Source organism: Phocoena sinus, chromosome X, assembly GCF_008692025.1.
Source record: "Phocoena sinus isolate mPhoSin1 chromosome X, mPhoSin1.pri, whole genome shotgun sequence".
Lineage (NCBI taxonomy): Eukaryota > Metazoa > Chordata > Mammalia > Artiodactyla > Phocoenidae > Phocoena > Phocoena sinus.
In genome coordinates this window covers 39224967-39239447 of record NC_045784.1, presented here as the reverse complement: position 1 = coordinate 39239447, position 14481 = coordinate 39224967, and the positions used below count along the sequence as shown (strand labels likewise).

The 14481-nt window shown below is 46.3% G+C and overlaps 1 protein-coding gene across 1 annotated transcript in view; it reads left to right on the top strand.

Annotated features, from left to right (window-relative positions):
* The first annotated feature begins 4034 nt into the window (after positions 1–4034).
* The window catches only part of MAOB (monoamine oxidase B), a 113869-nt gene continuing 103422 nt past the window's right edge, over positions 4035–14481 (top strand). The window contains exon 1 of the mRNA XM_032620151.1: positions 4035–4226. Coding sequence (XP_032476042.1) covers positions 4181–4226 — 46 coding nt within the window. The 5' untranslated portion in view covers positions 4035–4180. The remainder of the gene's footprint in view (positions 4227–14481) is intronic.

Below are 14481 nucleotides of genomic sequence, written 5' to 3'. Positions count from 1 at the left end.
TGTGTCTATGAGCCAGCTCAGAGCATCCATCTCACTGCCGGCCTGTTAAGGGCAGTCGTGAGGACCCACCTGTCCTCTGCCTTGTTCTCTGCCAATTCTGCTTTGATCCAGTTCCTGACCAGTCCCCTGTCCCTGGGGCAGGTCTTTCCTTTGGCATCTCAAACCAGCCTGTGGACTTTTGAGTCGAACCTCAGGCTTCTAGCCCAAAGTCCCGTGAAGGGCTTTGACTTTGAATGCAGCTAGGCTCCCCCAACTCTCTGGCTGCTTGAGGCTGTGATTCCCCTCTAAGCAAGTCCTTGAGGCCAAGGTAAGGTCTTGGCCCATCGAAAAATCCCCTACTGCCTTTTTGTTGTCCCCAAGGAGGGATTTAGACACTCTCAGATTAGGATCCAAGCTGATGATGGATTTTTCACTGGGCTGAACCAGAGGCCCTATAATATTTAACCATTGTTAAGTTGTTAAAATTCCTATTTAACATTGTTAAAAAGCAGCGATGGCTGAGACCCTTTCATCATTTGATACTTCCATGTATATTTAAAAAAAAAGATTAACAGAGAAGTTGGGGAAAAGAAACTGTAAACCCTAAAGAATCTAATTTTAAAACAAAATTTTCTATTTCCTGTCAGGCTTCCAGTGTTCAAAAAAAAGTGAAATGTACAACTTAGATAATATCTGGTGAACTCTGTTCTGCACAGACTGCCTCTTTATTGAAACCTCCTGTGGCCATCATAAGAGACTCACCTAGACATCTGTTAATGAAAAGCTGGACAGCAAGAAAGAAGTAATAAGGACATTTTATCTCTTTGGCAGTCTTCTAATAAAAAAAAATGAAAGGAAAGTAAGTTCATTTTAATTGATGAAAGAAACACGGATTTCATCAAGCTGGAAAAGGCAGATAAACACTGCTCGGGGCAAACAGCATTCCTCTGTGCTTCTTGTTTAAAGATGCTGAGCATCGCTCTACTGGATGAATTAGGTTCATGGTAATTATCTGTTTTCATATTTGGTTTTCCTAGGATTAGCATCATTTCTGATCGATAAGGGAATATTTCCAATGATAAGCAGAGTGCCTGACACAGAGCTGGTGTTCAATAAATCATTCTGGAATGGATGAATAAAAGATAATGCAAGATCTCTTCCTGCAGGAATTTATTATCTACTTGGGAAGAGAAACACACACACACACACACACACACACACACACACACACACACGATGCTTCCTATCATTTTCTTCATTGTTAATATTTCACTGTTATCTTATTTTTCATTATTAGTTTTGTAGTGCTTGTAATAAGTCCTAAACGTGGTCAAAAATGTTCTTTTGTAGGGCTTCCCTGGTGGCGCAGTGGTTGAGAGTCCACCTGCCGATGCAGGGAACACAGGTTCGTGCCCCGGTCCGGGAGGATCCCACATGCCGCGTAGCTGCTGGGCCCGTGAGCCCTGGCCGCTGAGCCTGCGCGTGCGGAGCCTGTGCTCCGCAACGGGAGAGGCCACAACAGTGAGAGGCTCGCGTACCGCAAATAAAATGTTCTTTGTACCCTGGACTGTGTCCAATTTTTCCAAGTCTCCAGCCTCAAGCTTTCCTCCCACTCTGCCTGGAGTGCTCATCTTCCTCGGCAGTGATTAACTCCTCTTCATCCTTCAAGGCTCAGCATAGTTGATGTTCCATAAATGCTTGTATAATGAACAGACATCTTATCATTAAGATCACCTTGAGATAGGGCAGCGGCTCTGGACGGTGGAGCTGGTTCTGAAACTGATGGGAGCAGAGGCCTGGAGAAGAGTGGAATGTGTTCAAGGTGTGTGGTCCACAGACAGCAGCACTTGACATCACCTGGGGCTTGTTAGAAATGCAGCTTCTCAGGCCCCACCCCAGACCTGGGTGATTTGTACCCACATCCAAGTTTCAGAAACACTGCTCTTAGGAGGCTTCCCTGGTGGCACAGTGGTTGGGGAGTCCGCCTGCCGAGCAGGGGACATGGGTTCGTGCTCCGGTCCGCGAAGATCCCACGTGCTGTGGCCGCTGAGGCCTGCGCGTCCGGAGCCTGTGCTCTGCGGCGGGAGAGGTCACAAACAGTGAGAGGCCCGCGTACCGCAAAAAAAAAAAAAAAAAAAAGGAAACACTGCTTTTAGAGGCTTCATTTTGCTGCATGATGCCAAGGGAGAAGATGGACCTTGGCAGTTTACCCCACCTAGGAGGCTGAGGACCCTGAACAGGCCTGGACAACTGCCCGGATGTGTCTCTAAAGGCTCCTTTTCCCTCCACAACCAAGGCTTGAGTTCAAGCCATTTTTGGCCTCGTAGAGCACAACGTAACTGATTACTTTTGTCTGGGGAAAATGCTGTTTGCCAGTGAGTTTCTCCGTAAACACCATGGAACTGCAGTTCCTCTCCCGGCCTTGCTGCCCGTTGAATAACGAGAAAGGATAGTCAACCTTCATTGGACTCAAAGTTTTATATGCTCAGGCCTCTGGCTGACCTTGCATTGCTGGAACCAAGCAAAGGACATTCCAAGCAGATCTCACAAGCATCCTTTCCACCCATCCTGTCCCACCCTCCTGGATGTGTGATTCTCTTGCAGGCTAGGTAAGGGGACAGAGTGTACACAGCTAAGGAGCCCACAACTTCAGGGACCTGTGGATGGAAGTGGATGAGTAAGACTTGACAAGGAGGAGGCCAGCACAGGCTGCCTGCTGGGTGAGGCAGTGGGGATGTGGGCTCAACATTCAAACACAAGAACTGTTTTACACCGAAGCGTGAGAGATGGAAGTTTCCAGAATTCAGCTTAGAGCTGGACCAAGACTTTCTCTGCCACCAGTGACTTCTTAGTCACAGACATGCCCAAACCCTCTTCTAGCCTGAGGGCGGCAAGAGCTCAGAATTCTTTGGCAGCAAGTGGATACATGGACTGGGGTGGGATGAGATAGAGGTGTACTTCAGGCTTCATCAATTCACCAGACCTGGAGCCAGGCCCCCACCAGGCCCACAGCTTCCCTATTCTGAACAGAAGCACTTCACAGTTATTTCTTGAAAAAGCCACACTACACTGCTTCTTTCTGCTTTTGGTTCTCAGAGGTGGCTTTCCGGGTGGTATGAAGAAGTACACCTCTGTATTACTTAGAGCTGCCCCAGCTCAAACATCTGTCATCTCGTTGAATCATCCTACGTTTGGCAAAGCCCAGGCCCATGTCCCAGGGCCATAACTAACTCCCCTTGCTGATTCAGGGAGGCCTCTGAATTCTACCCTGACCATCCAAGGCCTCACGCTGACACCACCAGTTTCCTGGGTTCCTGCCTCGGCAGCTCCCACAAGGGACACACTGGGCTGCTCAAGGAGCAGCTGGCTGTTTTGATCACTTGCAAACATGAGACTTCTTAAGATAACCTTTAGGTGTTGCATTTGCAATACCAGGGAAGAACCTGCTTGAGTTCACCGTGGGCATAAGGGCAGGGAGAGTGGGGAAAGAAGTGGGTATTCGGAAGCAGGTGAGGGGGGTTGGCAATCCCACTCAAGTATATGCCAAGGTAATGGCAATACTGTGTGGTAGATCAAGGTGGGTCTTGGAATCTTCCTGGCTTTTTAGAAAAGCATTATTTCTGGCTTTTTATCCTGCCTTTGCCCCTCGCTAACTACTTTATCTCACTTACCTCATCTGTAAAATGGGCTGTTGTAAGGTTTAACTGGGAATTACGCATGTAAAATGCTTAGTACGGTGCCTGGTACCAGAAAAGCCCTCATTTACTGTTTGCTATTCTCTCCACTGATCCTTTCCAGGGAGTCACTGGGGTGCTGGAGGAAGACACCCAATCTGCCATGCTCCCAGCCCCCAAGCTGAACAGCGCACCAGGGAAGCTGATGGGAAAATACCGTGCAGTGCAGAAGGCCAAAGGGTGGTGGTTCCGGGCATGGACTCTTGCAGGCCCTAAGTGACCTCTCTGCCCCGGCGTCCGCCCTCCCCAGGTTTGAGCGGCGGAGCTCTGGGCGGGGTCGGGGGCGGTGCGCTCCAACCAGGCCGGCGCGTAGGCGGGCGGGCGGGGCTCCGCGACCCGACGCCCTCGGCCGGCAATATAGCCGCTCGGCTGAGGCGCTGGTGCGCGGGGGCAGCGCAGCGGGCGGGGGCCGCGATCCAGACACGGGAGCAGCTGGCACCGAGGTGGCCCGGAGAGGGACGAGCAACATGAGCAGCAAATGCGACGTGGTCGTGGTGGGGGGCGGCATCTCAGGTCAGTGGCGGCTGCGCGCCCTCCTTCCTCCTCCCGGGCTCCGACAAGTGGCCGCCCAGGGAGGCACGCAGGGCGGCAGTGGGGCGGGGTGCCGCCAGGAGCCCCTAGACCCTTCGTGCGCCCCTCGGGGGAAGGATTTGGTGCGCCCCTGGACAGAAGCCGAGGGCTGGAAATGTGTTGAAGGTCTGGGGCTGGACTTTGAACTTTTCCCCGGACAGCTGCCAAGCCTGAGCTAGCTGGAATTTTCAAATCGCGGGGGAAGAAAATGGGCAGGGGACAGAGTCTTACTAGGGGGTGGCATAAAGGTCAGTCACTTGCCCCAAGCAAAGGTCAGTCACTTTGTTGCAGCCTGACCTGGACACTCTACATCCTTACTTGGAGCAGGCGTGCACCACTGCGTGTTGTTATTCTGGAACCAGGAAAACGACCTTGAACAGCTCCCAGTTCAGAAAAGATTGGACCCTGGGGCAGTCGATTACCAACGACCCTCCTCACCCTGATTCTTTGTGGTTCCATGATTGCCATGTGTCTGCCTGGGGCTGCAGGGCCTTCTTGTCAAATGCCTCTTCTCCTCTCATTCCCTCCTCCCCGCCCTCAGTGGCGGTGGCCAAGAAGCCCAACAGGGATGGGGACAGAAACTACCCTCTTAGACACGGGGGGAGAGGGGCCGTGCACACAGCAGGGCCCCCAGAAAAACAGAAGCCAGAAGAGGGATGGGGTCAGTGGGGGAACCCACCCTCTCAGGAGGGTCAGGCGGCTCCTATGGGATGGAGTCAGTGGAAATAAGGAATGCTTCCAAAACAGCCTGGCTAACAGACCCCTGGCGATGCTTTGGCCGAACCCGCAGGACCTCCTGGTGCTTGAGCAGTAATTAGGACACCTCCACAACCCATGAATGTGTTGGCTAAAATGTGCCCTAACCAGATCTCAGGAGCAGGGCTCCACCTTGTTCCCTGTGGGGCGGGCAGGGCAGAGGTGCTCTGACTCCCTTGTGCCGGGTGAAGAAACCAAGGTGTTGGATGTTGGGTGCTGCTCTTCCACTCCAGCCTACCTCACCTTTGAGTCAGATCTCAGGGGTTACCACTTCTGTCTGCCCGGTTCCTCCTGAGCTCACCCATGCCACGCTCTGTGGCCGGTGCTGCAGGTACACAGGTACATAAGCGCAACAGCATGTTGTGGTAGGCTAAGGCTATATAGATGCCATTGTCTTTCAGTATTTTTGACATCTTCTCTCCTAGAAGAACTTGGACTCAAAATCATATCTACCTAGGTGTTTTAGAAAATATCGCTAGATGTGCCTCCATGCTGCCTTGCACAGCACCCCATCTTAGGGAAGCTGAAGCCTCTCTTTCTAGGCCCCCAAAGTCCTTCCTTTTCTTGCCCAAACTGTGTCTAACGGGTTCAGATTCTTCTGTTTTCTCTCTTATTTTGGCCTTTCTGATTCATACTCCAAACCTTCAAGCTCACTCAAATTATTCATGTTAGACTCGTATAGGAGAGATAGATAAGGTTTTAGCTATTTTTTCCAACAGTGATGAATCTCTACTCTGACCCCCAAACTCTCCAAACAAGGGACTGGTGAGTAGATCTGCCTTTTCTCAAGAACCTTACATAGAATAGGCATTGTTCTACATGAGGATAACACCAACTAGTCATAGCTAGGTTACAAGGTCCTTGTGAAAGGTAAGTGAAGCAATGTGTGTGAAAATGGCTTTGCAAAGTCCGACATATGTATGACACAAGGTCTTGCAAGAGTTTTGCTCATTTATTCAAACAGTAGGCATTAGGGCCAGCTGCGGTAGAGGATGCAAAAATGGGTCACATTGTTCTTGTCCTGGAAGATTTGTCCATTCAGGAAGGGAGGTGAGGTATCCAGGCAAAGACAATACAAGGTAGAAAGCGGTAGGTGTCACAAGAGGAGTCCACTCATTAATTCATTATCCATTCATTCAAGGAACATTTGCTTCCTGTCCCACATCTTATCCCAAAGGGAATGGAAGGTTAATTAGGCAGAGCCATTGCCCCTGGGGTAGTCACACGCTGAGGCAGAAGGCAGAGTCATGAACAAGTAAAACTAATGACCTATGATAGATGCCTTAGTAGCAGGAAGTTCTAGGCAAAGTGCGTGTCCAACTCTGTCTGAGAATATCTGGGCAGACTTCACAGAGGAGGTGACACTTGAAGTCGATCTTAAGGAATGGATATGAATTCACCAGGAGACTAGATGAAGAAAGTATTTGAAGCTAAAGAGCAGCTTATATAAAATCACAAATATGTGAGATGTTCTCATGCTTAGGAAACATAAGAACTTCAGTGTGGAGTGTTGGGGGGACTTGTGAGAGACCAGGCTACGAAGGTGGGTTGGGATGAATTGTGGGGAGCCTTGTATGTCATCCCACAAAGATTTAGTTCCTTCTGAGGTCAGTGAACAGCCACTGGTGATTTTTCATTCACAGATGGCATGTGTCAAGTGACAGGAATATGGTGATGCAAAAAGAAGAGCAGGCTTGGGGGAAAGATGGGACATCTAGAGTTGGAGGTGCTGGGTGAACTCCCAGGGAGAGATGTCTAGCAGCTGGAAGTGCAAGGAACAAGTTGGGCTGACAGAGTTGTGTGACAGAGACATTTTAGTTGAAGCCACTTAAGTCCATGAAATGACCCAAACCAAGAGCAGAAAGAGAAGAGAGGACGCCTGGGACAGAACTGGACAAGGGCGTGCTTACCTCCTCCACTGCGAGGAAGATATTACAGTCACTCTTTTTTCTTTTATAATAATAATCTTTTTTTAAAACTAATTTATTTATTTATGGCTGCGTTGGGTCTTCATTGCTGCGCGCAGGCTTTCCCTAGTTACAGGGAGCTGGGGCTACTCTTTGTTGCGGTGTGCGGGCTTCTCATTGCAGTGGCTTCTCTTGTTGTGGAGCACAGGCTCTAGGCACACGGCCTCAGTAGTCGTGGCGCACAGGCTTAGTTACTCCGCAGCATGTGGGATCTCCTTGGACCAGGGATCGAACCCGTGTCCCCTGCATTGGCAGGTGGATTCTTAACCACTGAGCCACCAGGGAAGCCCTACAGTCATTCTTTATAGTTTGATGAGAGAGATAGGAAACTGAGAAACTGAAAAACCCTTAGTTAACCTCAGATCTTAGCTCAGATGTCATTTCCCCGGGGCAGCCTTCCCAAATCCCTCTAAATGGGATTAGATGCCTTTGTTTAATTTTCCTCTGCCATCTTGTTCTTTTCCATGAGTTTTTCATTGTTCATATATTAATGTCATTTCTTGTTCAATATCTTTCTCCTCCACTAGGCTGTAAGCCTCTGGAGCCCCGGGAGGTGTTTCTTTTTCTCCCTGAGAACCCCTAACCCCAGCTCCAGAGCTCTGCCTGGCCCAGTTAGCACTCAAAATGAGTTGAATTAATGAACTTTAACTTTACACCAACAAAGCAGCAGTTGATTGGATCTGATATTCACATCCATTCACTACCAGTCCTTTTGCAGGTCCTGCCAAATCATATTGAGAATGGGAAAAGTGGTAAAATCAGAATTTGGGGATTAGTCGGTGACTGACACAGTGGTTTAAAAGGGTCTGAATTAGGGGCTTCCCTGGTGGCACAGTGGTTGAGAGTCCGCCTGCCGATGCAGGGGACACAGGTTCGTGCCCCGGTCCGGGAAGATCCCACGTGCTGCAGAGAGGCTTGGCCCGTGAGCCATGGCCGCTGAGCCTGCACGTCCGGAGCCTGTGCTCCGCAACGGGAGAGGCCACAACGGTGAGAGGCCCGCGTACCGCAAAAAAATAAATAAATAAAAATTAAAAAAAAAAAAGAGTCTGAATTAGACTCTGTTTTTTTAACTTTGTTAATTATTAAACTTGGGACATTCTGGTCATTCTGGTAATTCTCTGATAGTTTGCAAGGCTGTCAGCAAATTTTAATCACTCCCTTTGGGATAAACAGGTGTACTGGGGGTACAGCTGGTTAATATGTAACTTTCTTTTTTAGTGTTTGAAAAATTCCAAGGCAACTATAGAACAGCTTTTTGTTTTTGGAAATGTGTGTGGTATATAAATGCACACATCCTGAAATCTCTTTCGCCCGAGGAGCAGCTCATCTCTGGAGACTTGGCAGAGTAAATGGCATTTCCCCCATGGAGCTGGACAGCAGCATATGGGGGGGGGGGGGGGGGGTTTTTTTTTGTTTTCTGTTCGAGTCTTGGTTTAAAGTTTGGTTTGGTAGAACCATGGAAACTATCTTTTGCAATTCTGGAATGACTCTTGCTCAAGCCTCAAAATAAAAGCTAAAAAAGGAAACTTGAAGCAGAAAGGAGAACTTTTTCTCCCCCCAGGCTTGAGAGAGGAGATCTGGTCATGTGAGGGTGGCAGGCACTTGGCTAAGAGTCTGGAGGAATCAGAGCCAGCTTTCCAAGTGGTAACCAACACTTGGGAGGTGATCTGTGCGGCCAGGAGGGCCAGCTTGTTGCTGGTTGGCAGGAGTGGCCTGGGGCGTCAGAGAGGGCCCACGAGGGATCACGAGTTGAGGGACGCAGTAGGCAGACGTGGCCTGTATGTTAGTGGCAAAAGCCCCACCTCACCTTTGATGAAGAAAGATGGAGAACTTCCCTGGACTCCTATGACCCACCTGAATGTTCTAAAAAATAGTAATCGGGTAGAAGTGCTTGGAAATCTGTATATCCTGGTCAAGGACAGGATATAGAGAAGCAGTATGGCAATGTTTAAGCAGCATACATCAAACATCAAACAGACTTGTTATGAATCCCACTTCCTACACTTACCTGTTGTGTCACCTTAAAATTTCCCTCACCTCTCTGCTCTTCAGCTGCCTTATCTTTAATTTATTTAATTAATTAATTTATTTATTTTTGGCTGCATTGGGTCTTTGTTGTTGTGGGCGGGCTTTCTCTAGTTGCGGCGAGCAGGGGCTACTCTTCGTTGTGGTGCGAGGGCTTCTCATCGCGGTGGCTTCTCTTGTTTTGGAGCATGGGCTCTAGGTGCACAGGCTTCAGTAGTTGCGGCACACGGGCTCAGTAGCTGTGGCTCGTGGGCTTAGTTGCTCCACGGCATGTGGGATCTTCCCGGACCAGGGCTCGAACCTGTGTCCCCTGCATTGGCAGGCCAATTCTTAACCAGTGCGCCATGAGGGAAGCCCCCAGCTGCCTTAACTTTAAAATGAGACTCCTAATGCCTTTATTGGCGGAGAGGTTGTTGCTAGGATTAGAAAGAATGCACATGAAGGACTGTACACAGTGGTCATTATGGTGTCAGCTTGTACCTTTTGAAAAAGATATCTTTTTTAACTCCTAGGGTTTTTTAATCTGTGGGAGCAGAGGCAGGCACCTCTGTGTAATCACATCTCCCTCTTTACTAACCAGTCATTTTTCTTGCTGTGAGGCATTTATAAGGTGGCAACAGGATGCAAGGTATATACGCACGCATGGTTCCGGCCTCATCCTGCCCCACCCCCATCCCTTCATTCCCTCTGGTGCGGAGCCTGAAGAGCTCAGGCTTACCTTGGGCTTCAGAGCCACTAAACCCACTGTGTTCCTCTTCAGAAGACATTTTAAAAGCACTAGATCTGTATCTCATCACTACCCCAGCCTGGCTGTTATTCCGATTCTGACCTGGTCCTCATTTTCAGCCACCTGACTCCTGTCTTAATTAGAAGAAATAGTAAATGGGACTATTATTTATGTCTTTAATAATATTAATTATTTACTAATAATAAAAGAGCCAGCATTTTGAGTGTTGTCTATATGCTAAATCGAGTAACAGTGAGGTGATCCTAGTATTAACATCTGCTGAGTACCAAATGAATTCGAAATCTTCGTGTAGAAATCTGTTCTGTGTTTAGAATTTCTGACATGTTTATCTCTTAAATATATATTAAAAATAATTGGAGTTTAAGATTTTTCTTTCAGTTTAGCTGCTGACTTTCGTATATCATCTGAGTTCGTAAGTCACATACAAGCCAAGAAAGTAGGGCTGCGAAGCAGCATCCCTGTTACAAGATAATATTCCATGAGTGTGTTTGTGTGTGTGTGTGTGTGTGTGTGTGTTAGGGTGTGTACATGCACAGCCACTAGCCACTCCCTCAACCCAAGGTTTGACAGTGGAGTCGACTGGCACACCGCCATTTCAGATCCATTAGTGGTTAGTGGCCATGTTGTCTCCTGTGTGCTTGCCAGATGCCAAGCCCCATTCCAAGCACTTAACATGCATTTTCTCTTTTAACCCTTTAAACTGCTTTTTGAAGTATTAGCCCTACTTTCTAGATGAGAAAACTAAGGCATGGAAAGGTTACCAACTTTGCTTAAGGTGGCACAGCTGGTTAGTGGTGAAATCACAATTAACGCCATGCTCTTAACCTCTATGCTCTACCACTGCTGATTTCTTCTGCTCCCAGAGAAAATGTCACTGCAGGAGCAGTTAGTTCCAGCCTCTTAACCTTTGCCCATCATCAGAGCAGCCATTTCCTCTGTAACTATAACTTAGAATTTGTTTTGATACAATTTGTTCACGCTGGAACAATGGAAAAGACATACACACTGAGTAATACAACTGATATGTATGTCATCAGAGTTTGAAAATCAGCTGGTTTAACAGCTCATACAGCTTAATATTAAAAAAACAAACAACCCAATCCAAAAATGGGCAGAAGACCTAAATAGACATTTCTCCAGAGAAGACATACAGATGGCCAACAGGCACATGAAAAGATGCTCAATACCGCTGATTATTAGAGAAATGCAAATCAAAACTACAATGAGTAGTTGACCTCACACCAGTTAGAATGTCCATCATTAAAGAGTCTACAGACAATTAATGCTGGAGAGGGTATGGAGACACTGTTGATAGGAATGTAAATTGGTACAGCCACTATGGAGAACAGTATGGAGGTTCCTTAAAAAACTAAAAACAGAGTTACCATATGATCCAGCAATCCCACTCCTGGGCGCATATCCAGAGAAAACGCTATTTCGAAAAGATACATGCACCCCAATGTTCATAGCAGCACTATTTACAATAGCCGAGACATGGAAGCAACCTAAATGTCCATCAACAGATGAATGGATAAAGGTGTGATATATATATATATCTTATTCAGCCATAAAAAAGAATGCAAATGCCATTTGCAGCAACATGGATGGACCTAGAGATTATCATACTAAGTGAAGTCAGACAAAGTCAAATATCATATGATATCACTTATATGTGGAATCTAAAAAATGATACAAATGAACTTATTTACAAAACAGAAACAGACTCACAGACATAGAAAACAAACTTATGGTTACCAAAGGGGTTAGCGGTGGGGAAGAGATAAATTAGTAGTTTGGGATTAACATATACACACTACTATATATAAAATAGATAACCAACAAAGACCTGCTGTATAGCACAGGGAACTATATTCAATATCTTATAATAACCTATAATGCAAAAGAATCTGAAAAAGAATATATATATGTGTATATATATACATATATATATATATATGAATCACTTTGCTGTACACCTGAAACTAACACAACATTGTATATTAACTAGACTTCAATTAAAAACTGGTTAAGAGAGGGCTTCCCTGGTGGCACAGTGGTTAAGAATCCACCTGCCAACGCAGGGGACATAGGTTTGATCCTTGGTCCGGGAATATCCTACATGGCGCGGAGCAACTAAACCCGTGCGCCACAACTACTGAGCCTGTGCTCTGGAGCCTGCGAGCCACAACTACTGAGCCCACGTGCCTAGAGCCCGTGCTCCTCAACAAGAGAAGCCACCACAATAAGAAGCCCGTGCACCGCAGCGAAGAGTAGCCCCCACTCACCACAACTAGAGAAAGCCCATGTGCAGCAACGAAGACCCAATGCAGACGAAAATAAATAACAAATAAAAAATTTAAAAAATGGTTACGAGAAAAAAGAAAGAAAGAATATACACAGATATATGGATTATCACTGAAAAAGAAATCTGCTTTTTTTTTTAACATCTTTATTGGAGTATAATCGTTTTACAGAGGTGTGTTAGTTTCCGCTGTATAACAAGGTGAATCAGCTATACATGTACATATATCCCCATATCTCCTCCCTCTTGCGTCTCCCTCCCCCGCTCCCTATCCCACCCCTCTAGGTGGTCACAAAGCACCGAGCTGATCTCCCTGTGCTATGTGGCTGCTTCCCACTAGCTATCTATTTTACATTTGGTAGTGTATATATGTCTGTGCCACTCTCTCACTTCGTCCCAGCTTACCCTTCACCCTGCCCGTGTCCTCAAGTCCATTCTCTACATCTGCATCATTATTCCTGTCCTGCCCCTAGGTTCTTCAGAGCCATTTAAAATTCTGCTTTTAAATGCAACTGATAGGGCAAAAAAAAGAGAAAGAAAATCAGCTGTTTTGATGATTTCTGCATTTTTGACAGTAAATACAGAGGTGGCCTCTGACTCAAATTTATCCTATGAACTTGAAGAGATAATTTAGCTTCTAACTTATTTCTCTAATATTTTGGGCCTCAGTAGCCTTTTCATGTTCTATTGACATGGTAAAGTCAGTATAATGTTCCCGTGTCAAGTATTTCTCCAGATATCAGTAATGACAACAAATGTTGCTATCACCAAATTCTAATGTTTGTACATTTCTTTATTCCTGTCAAGATTCAAACTATATATGCATACGCACTTGACTGATGGACACTGAAGTAGAACTTCTGCAGTTTAATAATATTTAAAATTAGTGAGTATTGAATTATTACAGGTGACAAGGTCATAGTATAATGGTAGATGTCAAGTCAGCACCTGGGACAAATGAAATGTGTACAATAGCATGTGACTGTATCAGAACTCCCACTAACTTTTGTTTCATCTTTGGATTTGATGGCCATTATACTTATAGTCTTAGCAGTGTTCCATGTGTATGTCTATTACTGGATATCATTTACCATGTTTAATGTAAATTACCTGTTTAAGTATCTGTGAACCCTCACTTGATCATAGGCTGCTCAAAATCAGGGACTTTGTACAATGTATCTCCCTATCTCTGGTGTTTAGCAAAGAACCCAGCTCACCCTAGCCCCCAGAAATTGATAGAATCCCTTGATCAGGATTGTGGGTCTTCTCAGGCTTTGGACCCAGAGAAGGTAAGCCTTACCACAAGAAATCTGTTGAAAGAATGGACTTAACCTTTTATTTCCTGGAGGAAGCAGGATAACACAGAAGTTAAATGCAAGGACTCTGGGAGCCTAAGACTTGGGTTCAAATCCTACCTGTGTCCCTAACTATATAGCTTGAGTTGGTAACCTACTTCCACAGCCTCCAGATTTTTACTCATTAAGTGGAGTGATGGTCCTGGGGCTAATTTCTGGAATGTCAATCAATATTAACTCTGCTGCTTTTACAAGTCAGCAGGCAGTACTTAACTGAGGGGATCCTGGAAACGTACAAGATCAAATGCACTTGTAAGTCCAAAAAGTGAGCCAAATTGAGAGGCCCTGTTCAGAATGAGTGTTTTTGTCCCCATAACAGAATACTTTGGAAGTTTGCTGAGGTGAAAAATGCAGCATTGCCATTTGGCAAAGGCCCCAAATTTGTTGGGCTCAGCGTTTTAGGACTGTTTCTGAATAAAAGTCATTATTTCCCTTGAGAATGGTATAAAATTCTTTCCTGACTTTGACCATCCAAATCCCATAAATTCCTCCTGAGCTAAAAAAAATGTTTGCTCTAGGGAATTCCCTGGTGGTCCAGTGGTTAGGACTCCGTGCTTCCACTTCAGGGGGCACAGGTTCAATCCCTGGTCTGGGATTTCAAGTTCACAAAATGGGTCCATCTTCAGTCTCCTCGGTTAACTCAGTAAACGAAGGCACTACAGAAAACCAAGTTCCTACCCTCAGAAAACTTAAAATGCAATTGGAGACACAAGAGCAGCACATATAGGCAATAAGAAAAGACTAGAAATAATAAATAATTGAGTTCTGGGGCCTTCCCCAGCGGTTCAGTGGTTAAGACTCCGTGCTTCCACTGCAAGGGGGGCGTGTTCGATGCCTGGTCCTGGAACTAAGATCCCACATGCCACGCAGCATGGTCAAAATGATAATAATAATAATTGAGTTCTGTACTGGGGGACCCAAGAACTAAGTTAGATAGAGGAAATCACTGAAGACCCCAGGAGTTGGAGAAGTTCTCCTTGAAGGAGTGGAATTTGAACAGTTCCTGAAGAACAGTTAAGGTTTGGGGTCGGCAGAGAAGAAGAGA